This window comes from Dendropsophus ebraccatus, chromosome 10 (assembly GCF_027789765.1).
Source record: "Dendropsophus ebraccatus isolate aDenEbr1 chromosome 10, aDenEbr1.pat, whole genome shotgun sequence".
Classification (NCBI taxonomy): domain Eukaryota; kingdom Metazoa; phylum Chordata; class Amphibia; order Anura; family Hylidae; genus Dendropsophus; species Dendropsophus ebraccatus.
In genome coordinates, this window is record NC_091463.1 from 97,592,921 (window position 1) to 97,607,079 (window position 14,159).

The following is a 14,159-nucleotide window of genomic DNA, read 5'->3' on the forward strand; positions in this document are numbered from 1 at the left end:
CACTGAATGAGGCCTTAGATATGAGAGCCCAGATCGTGACTTACTTTCCATCATATCTCCAGCCAGGACTTCGGATTCTTCAGAAAGGTAAACATTTGCCTGGAAGACGGTTCTGGTGCCGCTCAGCAATAACATGAGATCAATAGAAGCGGGGCATGGGGATCACTGTGTCTAACAGGTTTTTTTCCATTAAATTCTTTAAGAAAAAGAGAAGATGAAGCCGTGGAGAAGATGACCATATGCTCCGAAATCTGTTGCTGTCAGGAAATATTGATATTTAACACTGTCATTTACACATAATATTTTCGCCAGTTGGAATAAAACAGATACAGGAAGTGAGTGAGAAACCTGCAGAGAATAGAGGGGTGACCGGAGGATAGAGGGAGGGGGGCTGAGGTGAGAAAACTGCTGAGAGGTGACCGGAGGATAGAGGCTGAGGTGGGAATTGCAAAGAATGAAGAGGTGACTGGAGGATAGGGGGAACAAGGTGAGAAAACTGAAGAGAATGGAGGGGTGACTGGATGATTGGGGGAGGGGGAATAAGGTGAGAAAACTGAAGAGAATGGAGGGGTGACTGGATCATTGGGGGAGGGGGAATAAGGTGAGAAAACTATAGAGAATGGAGGGGTGACTGGATCATTGGGGGAGGGGGAATAAGGTGAGAAAACTATAGAGAATGGAGGGGTGACTGGAGGATAGGGGGAGGTGAGAAAACTGCAGAGAATAGGGAGGTGACCGGGGGAGGGGGGCTGAGGTGAGAAAACTACAGAGAATGGAGGGGTGACCGTAGGATAGGGGGAGGGGGGCTGAGGCAAAAAACCTGCAGAGAATGGAAAGGTGACCGGAGGATAGGGGGAGGGGGGCTGAGGTGAGAAAACTGCAGAGAATGGAGAAATGATCCAAAGATTGGGGGAGGTTGGCTAAGTGACAAAACTGCAGAGAATGGAAGGGTGACCAGACGATAGGGGGAGGGGGGCAGAAGCGAGAAAACTGCAGAGAATGGAAAGGTGATTGGAGGATAGGGGGAGGGGGCTGAGGCGAGAAAACTAGAAAGAATGGAGAGGTGACCAGGGGATAAAGGTAGAGGCGAGAAAACTGCAGACAATGGAAAGGTGACTAGAGGATAGGGGGAGAAAACTGCACAGAATGGAGAGGTGATCGAAGAATAAAGGCTGAGGCGAGAAAACTGCACAGAATAGGGAGGTGACTGCAGAGAATGAAGAGATGACCGGAGGATAGCGGGAGGGGGCTGAGGCGAAAAAGCTTCAGAGAATGGAGAGGTGACCGGAGCGTGGGGGGTGCTGAGGCAAGAAAACTGCAAAGAATGAATAGGTGACCAGAGGATATTGGGGCTAAAGGCCCTATTCAACGGAACGAATGTCGTTCGTATTCGGCCGATATCGCAACGAACAGCCGACATTATTCATGTCGGCTGATCATTGCAGTCGCTTGTTTTTCAACATGTTGAAAAACAAGCGACCGATACAGCAACGATCTGCTGCCGTCGCTCCGTTGAATAGGAGCATCGGCAGCAGACGCTGCTGTATCCTATGGGCTGCCCGGACGATCAGCGATCCTCCGAGCAGCCCCCCCCCTCCCCCCGCAGCTCCCCGCCGCCCCTCCCGCACTCACCCGCTCGCTGCAGCCGCGTTGAATAGCGGCAGCAGCGAGCGGGGAACGAGGAGCAAACGAGCACTGAGAGCGCTCGTTTGCTCCTCTTAACGACCGGTGGAATAGGGGTATCAGGGTCCTATTTCACCGGACGATTATCGTTTGCATAATCGTTAACAATCTCAAAAGATCGCTATTGCGAAAGACCTGAAAACGTTTACTCATTTCCATGGAACGATAATCGTTACTTATGATCGTAATTGCGATTGTTTTTCTGCGCTATTTCTTCGCTATTGCGTTTGTATCTATTGTGAACGACCGAACAATGTCTTATTCAATGCGAACGATTTGCGAACGAGCAACGATAAAAATAGGTCCAGGTCTTATAAAGCGATCAACGATTTCTCGTTCGGTCGTTAATCATTAACTGCATTTCAACCAAACTATTATCGTTTAGATTCGAACGATTTAACGATAATCTGAACGATAATCGTCCGGTGGAATAGGGCCCTAAGGCAAGGAAACTGCAGAGAATGGAGAGGTGACTGGAGTATGGGGTGGAGAATGAAGAGGTGACTTGAAGACGTGGGGGGGGGGGGGTGGCTGAGATGGGAAAACTATATAGAATGGATAGGTGACTGGAGTATGGGGGGGGGGGTTGAGGCGAGAAAACTGCAGAGAAGGAATAGGTGACCAGAGGATGTGGGGGAGGGCGGTATTGATGATATCATTGTATTTTCTGATATGAGAGGATTCGGAAAATGGGTTTGGGAAGATGTTCTGCTGCTTCAAATGAGATGAAGATCTGACACTGAAGATGTCATTAGGTGTATTCTGCCTGAAACAAGGGCCACATTAAAGGGGTAATGCGGCACTAAGAAATTATTTACAAAATAACACACATTACGTGAATGGCCCCCCTTCCCTGTGTTCCCCGCCCGTGGACCCGGAAGTGTAGTGCATTATACATACCTGATTCGTGTCGACCCCCGTCCACATTTCTTCTGACAGTGATGTAATCTTCGGGAGGCCGGCCGACCCGCTCCTGCCGCGATTGGCTGAGCACAGTGATGACGCGGCAGAGGGGGGGCGGCATGAAGGACGGCAGGAGCGGGTCGGCCGGCCTCCCGAAGATTACATCACTGTCAGAAGAAATGTGGACGGGGGTCGACACGAATCAGGTATGTATAATGCACTACACTTCCGGGTCCACGGGCGGGAGGCGGGGAACACTGGGAAGGGGGCCTTTCACATACATAACATACATTACAAAGTTCTAAATAATTTCTTAGCGCCGCACTACCCCTTTAACTAGTGACAGCAATGCTGAACAGGCTAAACACCCAGCATCCTCAGAAATCTGTATAAACACTCTAACTTCCAAAGCATTTTATTGTGGGTGGAGCTTAGTTGTCACCTGACAGCCCTTACCTGTGTAGTGAAAGGAGAATCCTATAAAAAGATGATGTCTCACACTTAATTGCTGGCGTGGGAAAATAGTTGTCATGGAGAAGACAGCGGCAAGCTGCTATAACGTCGAAACCAGAGACATCCTGACAGAAGGGAACGCTCCTTAAAGGGGAAGTGCACGTGTAAACTCTGCATCCTGTAATCTGGTGCATTTCTGAGCAGATTCATCACTTTTGGAAAGTTGGGTGACAAGTTGCGTTGGTTGTCACTCACTTTTCCTAGAATAGATACAACAAGGCATTTCCAGGTTGGCTCTTAAAGGGCCAGACACACACATAACGGCGATCACTGATTGGATAAAGGATTGTGTAAACCTGCGCGGTAGGCATTTCCTGATAGTTATACATTTATTTCCTTGCGATTAGATTTCCACGATGCAAAATAGATTCTATTTCCACTTGATGAAAATAAGTTAGGGATTTGAGATTGTTTTTTTATTTCCGTTTTTTTGTTTGTTTTTTCGTAACTTTTTTTTTAAAATCCATCAGTTCTTTGGGCTTTGGGGGGGGGGGGGGGTGCGGGAATTTACACACTGTCCGGGTTGTTCTTCTCAGACATGGAGGAAATGCTGTATGAGGTATCATCGGGATCGGGAGACGTGTGGCTGTAGTCCATGTCCTCCAGCTCCAGAGGCGGCTCAATCATCAGGATCTGCAGTGAGAAGAAGAAGAAGCCTTTATCTCTGCTACTGTTCCTATCGGGTTAATGGGGTACTAGTATTCTACTCATGAATCAGGTGTCTCAGGCTGAACAGTTTTAAAGGGGAACTCCAGCAAAAAAAGGTAAATAGCTTGGTAATTTACTGATATTTAATTTTTTTTAATCTATTTTAAAAGTAACCTCACCAGCAGACTAGTGAGTGCAGCTCTGGAGTATAATAAAGGATGTAACTCAGGATCAGTAATGTAATGTGTGTACAGAGTGACCCCACCAGCAGAATAGTGAGTGCAGCTCTGGAGTATAATACAGGATGTAACTTAGATCAGTACAGGATAAGTAATGTAATGTATTTACACAGTAACCCCACCAGCAGAATAGTGAGTGCAGCTCTGGAGTATAATACAGGATGTAACTTAGGATCAGTACAGGATAAGTAATGTAATGTATTTACACAGTGACCCTACCAGCAGAATAGTGAGTGCAGTTCCAGAGTATAATACAGGATGTAACTCAGGATCAGTAATGTAATGTATGTACACAGTGACCCCACCAGCAGAATAGTGAGTGCAGCTCTGGGGTATAATACAGGATGTAACTCAGGATCAGTAATGTAATGATTGTACACAGTGACCCCACCAGCAGAATAGTGAGTGCAGCTCTGGAGGGCGTGGTGAGCAGACGTACCTGTGTGAGCTCCTGAGAACCAGAGTAGAGCAGAGAGGGTGAATTCCATCTGCCTTTCCCAGGAAGGTGGCAGGTTCCTGGGAGGGGGCCCCCACTATGGAGTCCCGGACTCCCACTCTCCAGTCCAGGCTGGCGGAGAGTGGGGAGAATCATCCATTACTAGCCAGTGCTCCTGAGGTGCCTTCGGTAAGAAGATCTAGCCGCACTCCCAGCAATGTGAGTCTGGCTCCGTCGGCACCAGTCAGAAGCCAAAAGGCTTCACAAAGTAAAGGAGGGAGGAAGAAAGATGAGCCATGTGGCCCTAATCCATCTAGGGCCCAAGCAAGTGTTGTGGAGTGGGGGGTTTCAGGCCCCAAGGAGTCTATGGACACCTTCACCTCCAGGATTGTGGCCAAGCTCCAGGAATACCAGCACCTGGGGAAACAGCTGAGAGAGCTGCGGGTGGAGCACAGGTTCCTGAGAAGCAATGCAGGTGCAGCCAGCAAGAGGAGCAAGCCTGTGCTCTCCCAGCGTATACAGGCCCTGAGAGCTGAGATCCAGAGGATGGAAGGTGAGCGGCAGATCCTTCTGGAAGGTGCTGGGCCTTTCCAAGAGAAAATGCTCAATGAGGAAAGGTTTGAGCAGATGAGAAGAAAGAGCGCTAATCTGGACTATGAGGCAAGTGATGAAGAGAGTGAGGGAGAGGAAGAAGCTGAAGCGGGAGAAGTGGCAGAAATGTCGCAGTGCGTTTCCCAAAGCGCTTCCCAGGATCCCCCAGTGATGTCTTCCAGGAGTGCGGGTGAGGAGATGGCTGAGGCGGGAGATACAGAGAGGTCCCAAAGCCAGGAGACTGCACCCAGGAAAAGTACTGTGCATGAGAGCAGCGTTCCAGAGAGCCAGGCGAGTGACTACATCCAGGCTGCTCAGGTGGCCCTACCTGAGTCTGCTGAGTCTGAGGAGGAGATGGATGGAGGCCTGCTGAAAGCCATTATCCAGCAGGAGTCCCCAACAAGACTGGAGAATTTCTCCTTTGGAGAGGAGCTGGGGGAAGACTCCTCTGGAAGGAAGAAAAAGAAGAATAAGAGGAAGAAAAGTAAAGAGGAGCAAGTAAGCTTTGTATTTTCTCCTTTCCAGCAGTTTGGGTCGACTGAGAAGTCAGTCCAGTCTGCTGGCTCCTCTAACCTGCCAGTCCCCGTTTCTGATGTGGAGCGGGGCCAGCAAAGAGGAGAGATAGATGGCAAGATGGTGGCGGGCACCACTTCCGCTGGTATCTGTAGTGGGAGCAGTGTTAGTAAAGCAAGTAAGGGGCCGAACATGAAGGTGCAGGGCGATTCGAGAAGCTCCAGTGTTGGGGGACGCTCCTCTGTGGGGCAGGTCCGGGCACTGGAGGCTGGTGAAGGGCTCGGGCGGCCGAGCAGTGGCAGGGCAGCGGGCTCTGCTGTGTCAGGACACATGTCCGGTGTGGATGCCTGTGCCCCTGCTGATCCTGCAGGTGGCATAAGAGAAGAGGTGGCACTAGAAGTTGCGTCTGTTGTTGTGTCCACCTCTAAGAGTAAAAACAATAAGACTGTAAATACATCAAAATCTGCTAAAGACATTTTAAAACCAGCCACCCTGGTGTACAAGCCCAGCCCAGCTAATACTGCAGAAGCTATGGAAGTGGTGATGGCTGATGAGAGTGGTAGTGGTGTGCATGAAGGCGGTAGTAGTGGTGTGCATGGAGGTGGTAGTAGTGGTGTGCATGGAGGTGGTAGTAGTGGTGTGCATGAAGGCGGTAGTAGTGGTGTGCATGGAGGTGGTAGTAGTGGTGTGCATGGTGGTGGTAGTAGTAGTATGCAAGTTGGGAGGGGTGGTGTTGTGCATGATCAGAATGATGGTTTGCAGGATGAGAGTGGTAGTCCCTGTATTTCTGTAAATGCTGATGGTATCATGGTTAATGGCAGTAATGTTGGGAATACTGTGGGGAATGTTGCTAGTGAGGCGGGGACTGGTCCGGCTGCCCCCCCAGCTGCTACTAGGAGTTATGCAAGTGTGGCAGCTGGGGCATCGGGGAGATCCTCACCTCCAGGCCCAAATGGGGAAGGTCACTTGCAACGGCGCCTCCTGGAGGCATTGCGGAGAGGAGAGAGAACACTCCAAGTAGAGGGAAGGGAGGTCGACCTGTCTTTCTACATAGAGAGACATGGTTTAGGGGCCCTCCGAGAGCATAATGGAGGGGTGGTCTGGTCCCTCCAAACACCCGGGCAGGAGACTGGCCGTAGGAATGTGGCCCGTCTGGTATGGAGAGGCAGTGATGCGTGCCCACAGAGAGGGAAGGTGGTGGAGCTTCTCTTCCAGATGGGGTTCAGGGCGAGTGACATCTTTGCCCTGATTCACCCCTACGGCACCTCCGAATTTGACATCAGCTTTGTTAGACCAGAGGGGCTGGAGGTGTTCTGGTCTAACTACGAGTTGGTGAAAGATGCGCCCGGATAGCGAGATTTTGCCGTAAAGGCGATATCTCGCCAAAGTGCTGTGAAGAAAGTGACCGTTCTCACACGTAACGAGTCACTTTCTTGTTATGACATAATGACCTGGCTGAGCAGGTACGGGGAGGTGACGGACGTCCCCCGAAAAAACTGTGATGAGCATGGCATTTGGTCTGGGGCCTGGACGTTTTCCGTTCGTCTCAAACGTTCAGGGAACACGGTCGCCCACATACCATCAGCTGCCTTTCTTGGCCGTGATAGGATCCAGGTTTTCTACCAGGGGCAACCGAAGCTGTGCCACAGGTGCGGCGATCCCACACACTTTAGTGCAAACTGTACCAAGCTGGTGTGTGCACTGTGTGTTGAGGAGGGTCATCTGGCTGCCTCCTGTGGCCGGATTAGGTGTAACCTGTGTGGTGACTTAGGTCACCCATTTAGCCGGTGTCCACGTTCCTTCTCCAATGCTGTAGCCACCCAGGCTGGGGAGAGCCATGAGGTTGCCACGGGGGAGGGGACCAGCAAAGGTGAAGGGGCATCAGGGCCAGTGAAGAAAAAGCATAAGAGCCCCTCTCAACTAAAGCGAGAGGAAAGGCGCAGAAGTAGCAGGGACCCTGGAAGTTCCCAGGTGGCAGTAGTAGTTCAGGGTCCTGCTGCTGGCGCTGGCTCAGATGGTCAGGCTAAGGCTCTGGAGGACACTGAGTTAAATGAGGAGATCAGGAGACTTCACCGAGAGGAAGGTCAGGATGCCATTTCCTCTAGTTCTTCCCAGTATGAGAGTCTGGATGAAGGTGGGAGGAAGTGGCCAAAAGAGAAAAAGGGCAGCAAAGGGAAGAGTGGGAAGAGGCCTAAGGCAACTTTACCCTCTAAACCCGGTGTTACAGGCCAAATGTCAAAGGAAACCCCGGCCAACCCCCCTCTGATTGTTCTCTCTAATAGGTATCAGTCCCTTGATGGTTCCCCCTCCTTTTCTTCTTCAGAGGAGGGAGGGGAGGCGGTAGAGCCTCCAGGAGACGTTGAGCCTGCCCCTGTTGAGGCTGGTTCTTTGAGGGGGCAGGTGGCCCCTGGGTCTGGAGATGAGAATCAGAGTATGGATATGAGTGCTACACTAAAGAGGTCTAAAGAAGAAGCTAAGGGGTCTTCCTCTGATTTAGAAGGGGGAGGGAAGAAGGGAAAGAAATAGGTGAGTTAGGCCGTCCAACTCGATCACCCATGATGGCGGCACTCACCCCATTGACGCTGGCATCCATTAACTGTGCCAGCATTAAGTCTGATACGGCTAGATTTGCAGCCTTTGATTTTCTCGGTCGTATTAACGCCGACATTTTGTTTTTGCAGGAGACCAGGTTGACAGATCAAGCCTTGCTAGTAAAAGCTAAGCGAGAGTGGAGGCATGGACCTTCACACTGGTCTCTTGCGGCTGAGCCGTATAGTGGGGTGGCGGTCCTTTTTACCGCTCCTGTAGAATGCAGACGGGTTATTGAGTTGGAAATGGGGAGGTGCCTGATCTTGGATGTCCTCATGAAGGGGCAAGAGCTCAGGCTCATTAACATCTATGCCCCACAGACTAAGTGGGACCGTAAAAGCCTTTTTATGAGGATTAAGCCCTTTCTTTTTACGAGTCGGCAGGTGGTCTTTGGTGGAGACTTCAATACTATCACGAGGTCTCAGGACAGGAGAGGCGCCAAAGACAAGCTGGCTTATGATAGCATGGCCCTGATTAGTATAGTTAGGGAAGCTCGCCTAGAGGATGCCCACATCCGGACCCCCTCAGGCCACGCGGGTTTCACCTATCATCGAGGTAGCTGCAGGTCTAGATTAGACAGGTTTTATTTAAAGGAGGAAGCCGTCTCTTCCGCAGTGTCCGTGGTTGAGGTGGAGTTCTCCGATCACTGTTTAATTTTGTTTTCCCTGAATGTTTCAGAGACCCCCCGGATGGGTAGAGGCTACTGGAGGCTGAATTCGTCCCTCCTGGAAGAAGCAGAGGTAAGACAATCCTTTGAGGATTTTCTTCAGAGTCAGGTACCTCTACTGGGCCTATGTAGTAGTAAGTCAGAGTGGTGGGAGATATTCAAGAAGCGGGTTGCGAGGTTCTTCCGCCAGCTCTCAAGCCTCAGGTCCCTGAATAGGTATCGTGTGTATCAGGGCCTGAGGAGGAAACTCGAGCATCTCGTCTCGACTGGAGGTAGTAGAGAGGAGATCTCCAGAGTGAAAGCCTTGCTCATGAGGTGTCAGTATGATAGGCACGCATCTTTAGTTTTTGAGAGGGATTTCGGGAGGTACCGCTCGCCCGACCCCTACAGAAACTGTAAGATGTCAGTGAGTAGTAAGATCGTGACTGGACTGGTTGATAGTACGGGATCTCTGAACCGGTCCAGATCAGGGATCCTGGAGGTCGTCAGATCCTTTTACTCACACCTCTTGGGGAGAAAGGATCTAGATCGGGATGTGATGTCGGGTTTCCTGGCTGAAGCCATTCCTGAGCCAGGGGTAGACCCCTCTCTTGATGTTTTGGCAGAAGAGATCAGGGAAGAGGAAGTTAGACTGGCGATTGAAGGGCTTGCCCTGAAGAAGTCGCCAGGTCCAGATGGCTTAACATCTGAGTGGTATAAGACCTTCAGGGACCTCTTGGTTCCAATCTTGACCGAGGTCTTCAATGAGTGTCTTTCCTCGGGCACTCTGCCGAGGTCAATGAGGAGGTCCGCCCTGATTCTTCTGTCAAAGGGTAAAGATTCGAGCCGTATTGAGAATTGGAGGCCCATAGCTCTTCTCAATACGGACAGGAAGATTCTGGCCAAGATACTGTTTAATCGGCTGGTGAAGTTTGCACCCCGGCTCCTTTCGGAGGCTCAGCACTGCTCTGTTCCAGGCCGAAGCACCTTAAGTGCTGTCCTTAGTGTCAGGGAGGCAGTGGAGCGGAGTAGTGCGGGTCTTTGGAAGGGGTACTTGCTGTCCCTGGATCAGGCCAAGGCATTTGATCGGGTGAACCACAAGTACCTCTGGTCTGTCCTTCTGAGATATGGCCTACCAGATACTTTTGTCAATTGGCTTAAGACCTTGTATGCAGGGGCAGAGAGTTTCCCGCTGGTGAACGGTTGGTCTGGCCGCTCTTTTGAGGTTGGGTCTGGTGTTCGCCAGGGCTGTCCTTTGAGCCCACTGTTGTATGTGTTCGCGATCGACCCTTTCATTAGGAGGGTTGGTTGTGGACCATTGGCAGGGATCGGGATGAGCCTGGAGGAGCCAGAAGCCACCCTGAGAGTGGTAGCGTACGCTGATGATGTCACTATCTTCGTATCCTCGAGAGAGGAGGTCGATGTGGTGATGTCGGAGGTGGACCGCTACTCAGAGGCATCTGGGTCCAGCATCAACCCGGATAAGTGTGAAAGTCTCTGGCTGGGAGGGGGAGATCCCGAGTTTGATCTCCCGGACACCCTTCCAGGGCCCCAAGACTCTGCAAAAATCCTAGGCATTACATTCGGTCAGGGTGATTACCCCACTAAAAACTGGGATAGTAGGCTCCAGAATGCCGCTCAGAAGGTGGACCAGTGGAAGGGTTGGTCTTTGACCCTCAGGGAAAGGGTACACCTGATCAAATCGTACCTGCTCCCTTTGTTCATCTACCTGGGCAGTGTATGTATCTTGCCAGAGGCTTCCTATACTAGGATCTACAGCCTGTTCTTCCAGCTGTTATGGGGGAATAGGCTGAACCTGGTCAAGAGAGAGGTTACGTACCGTACGAGGAGACTTGGGGGTTTGTCTATGGTGAACCCTGTGGTGTTCTTAGTGAACACCTTCTTGAAAGCTAACATCGCAAACCTCTGGAAAGAGAGGGCTCCTCCGTGGGTACTCTCCTGCAGGGAATGGTTTCGGCCTTTCTTCCAGGAATGGGAGACAGGAGGGCGAGTGAAGGACCTTCGTACACCCCATGGGTATCTTCCGGCTTACGCTACCCCGACTCTGAAGATGATACGCCGATGGGGTCTGGGAATGTGGGAAATCAGGACTCAGTCGAGGAAATTCCTTGACCAAAGGGTTCTGTTGACCCATTTCCAGAAGCCCTTGGCGCTCAGGGATTGCCCAGGTCGGGATCTAGAGGTTGGGCTTAGTCTTTTAAATTCGAAACGGATCCCTCAGAAGTTTTGGGATTTGGCCTGGCGCTGCTTCCAGGGGAAGCTATATGTGAGGGACAACTTGAAGTGCAGGAGCTCCGATGATCGGGGGTGTCCCCGTGAGGAGTGTGGTAATACGCTGGAAAGCATGGATCATTTCCTGCTTCATTGTCCCTTCAATATAGGGGTTTACACCAGGGTGGGCGCCTCCATAGGTTGGAGTCAGTTAGTCAGCCTCACCTATCCGGAGTGGGCTTATGGAGTATTCAGGAACCTGGGTGGCCGAGATCGCTGCACGTTATTTTTAGTCAGCATAGTAGTTAGGTACCACACGTGGAACGCACGGTGTCTAGTATCTACACAGCGTAGAGTCCTCTCCGAGGTGGAGGTCTGTAGGAACATCACTGGTGACCTCGGGAAGATCAGGTCTTTGGAGTATGGCAGGCTGGGTACCAGTAGGGCTTCTCTCCTGTGGAGAGGTTTTTCTTTCGCTGTGCCCTAGGTACTGAGCCCACTGGGTGAGGGACAATAATTATGGTTAGGGAGAGATTAGGTAGGGACAGCGGTAGGGAAAGCTTGTAGGGTCAGTTTAAACTTAGGGTTAGAGGTAAGGGGAGAGCAGGGTAAGATAGTAAGGGATAGTTTATAAATTTCTTGTACCCGGTCTGCGATCCTTCGATCCCGGTGGAGGGTTGGTGCATGCCACTTTAGATTTTTGTTTTGTTTTTCTGGTCAGCAGTAGGTATAAAGGGCTTACAGGCTACCGAACTTGGGCCTTATTATAATTGTGTATTGTTATGTTATTATGGTGTGCTATGTTTATGTTTATATATGTTATGTGATAAGTGTTGGCAGGGTATGGCTGAATAAGTCATATGAACTTTATTGACATTATAGTCATTGTATATATTGTATATATGAGGGGATACAGAATAGGTTGGGAGGGGGGTATGGGGGGGGGGGGTCTGTGGGCAGTGGGCAGCTGAGAACTGAATGGAGCTGATGTTAAAAATGGACTGAACTTTGACTCCATGAACTGAGCTCACACTGGGGTCTAAGGGTAGGTGGTGGGGCACGTGGGTAATAGATAAGAGTTGTGTGTTCTGTTTTGCTGTTATTAGTGTTGTATAGGTTCTGTGTTAATTTTACAGGGCAGCCGGGCTTATGTGTTGTGCTGGAGTAACCAGTTAGTTATTTTTTTTGTCCCCCCCCCCTTATTAATTTATGTTTTTACAATATCTGTGGTTATATGACTATATGTTATATGCTTTATTTGGTTACGCCTGGATGGCTTTTTTTTTTTTTTTTTGTGTGTGTGTGTGTGTGTGTGTGTATATACAGTATGTGTGTGTATATATGTATAGTTTTGTTTATTTACTTTTAACCCAGGTTTGGGAGTTTTGGTTTTGTTCTTTCTCTAGCCAGGGCGGCTTCTCTTTATTTAAGATTACAGCCGAGGATGGCTTTGTAGTTTACGTTTTATGGCTTAAATTGTCTGGATTGACTTTTTTTTTTTTTTTTTTTTTTTTTTTTTTTAATGTATGAATAGTTACTATTAATGCTGGGCTGGCTTGGTGGCAAAAATTTAATGGTGATTTTGTTTTGCTTTTATACTGTAATAATGGTTATTTAATGTCATTTAATTATGTAATTTACTGATATGTTTAAGTTATGGCAAGATATGCCTTGTTTGTTAATTTTTATATTTTTCTAATAAAAGAATTACAGGATGTAACTCAGGATCAGTAATGTAATGTATGTACACAGTGACCCCACCAGCAGAATAGTGAGTGCAGCTCCAGAGTATAATACAGGATGTAACTCAGGATCAGTAATGTAATGTATGTACACAGTGACCCCACCAGCAGAATAGTGATTACGGCTCTGGGGTATAATACAGGATGTAACTCAGGATCAGTACAGGATCAGTAATGTAATGTATGTTCACAGTGACCCCAGCAGCAGAATAGTGAGTGCAGCTCTGGAGTATCATACAGGATGTAACTCAGGATCAGTACAGGATCAGTAATTTAGAACTTAGGGATAGGCTTAGAATGTTAGGGATAATTCTGGGGTACACAGCAGTATTCGGGGGTCAGTAGCAGGTAAAGGTGGTTCTCCTCCTACCTGTTGTTGGTCCCGGTCATTAGATCTGACAGCGTGTATCAGGTTCCTGGTGAAGGCCTGCAGCTCCGCGTACTTCTGCTTGTATCTTTCCAGCTCGCTCTCCATGTATCTCACTTCTTCATTCTGCACCAACAGAGAAAACAGTATGAACAGCAGAATAACCCAGCAGGACATGGCGCATTGTGATTCAGCACACTCCTGCCACACGGGTGACAAGCCTCATCTACACTACCCACATGGAGAATAAACACTTAGGGTGACCAGTCCGTGGGGTCATAATAAGCATTTCACCCTTAGCAACATGAAACCATTTAACATCATGACATAAAACATTATTCTCAATTTCTGCTAGTGATGACTATTAATGTAATAACAGTGAGAGGTTTCAGTGCTGACATCTAGTGGCCAAACAAGGGAAATGGCTGATACTACACTAAGGAAAAATCTTGCTTAACTGAACAAATCATTATTATTAATATTATTATTATTATTATTATTATACCTTATTAGGGTAAACAGATACAAAAGAGGGGCTGCACCTCACCCCATAGGGTTACTAAGCTGTATGTTATATAACTAGACACTGATTTAACCCCGTACTGACAGTGTATCAGTACTCACTGTTAACTGTAGCCAAAGCTATGACTTTTCATTTGTTCCATTTTTATTCTTTTTTTTTAAATTCTTTATTTGTAAAGTTCACGAGTCAGATATAGCCAACACAGCAAATCACATTCCACTGTATGAAAGCAGTACAATTAAGCAACATTCCGAACATATAAGTTACAAATCTATAACACATAAAACCAACATAACCCGGAATGAAATCCATTGTGGATGGTGACAGAAAATCGCTCCATTTAGCCACATCCAACCCACTTTTTATATAAGAGAAGGGCGCTAAGAGCACCCATAGATGTCAGGAAAAGAGAATAGGAGTATAGCAAGAAAAAGAGTGGAAAAGAATGAGGGGGGAGGAAGGGAGAGGGTGAGACGTGCTGCCGGGAGGTGCGCAACGTGCCACAGCAATGCGTCAAAAAGTCCAGGCAAAAAG

General features: G+C 48.9%; 1 protein-coding gene across 2 annotated transcripts in view; it reads right to left on the reverse strand.

The window, feature by feature from the left end:
- Positions 1 to 3,507: 3,507 nt before the first annotated feature.
- Positions 3,508 to 14,159, reverse strand: part of HDX (highly divergent homeobox) — a 71,259-nt gene continuing 60,607 nt past the window's right edge. For both annotated transcript variants that reach the window (XM_069985657.1, XM_069985656.1), the window contains 2 exons: positions 13,106 to 13,228; positions 3,508 to 3,732 (listed from right to left, as the gene is read on the reverse strand). In XM_069985657.1, coding sequence (XP_069841758.1) covers positions 3,607 to 3,732; positions 13,106 to 13,228 — 249 coding nt within the window. In that variant the 3' untranslated portion in view covers positions 3,508 to 3,606. The remainder of the gene's footprint in view (positions 3,733 to 13,105; positions 13,229 to 14,159) is intronic.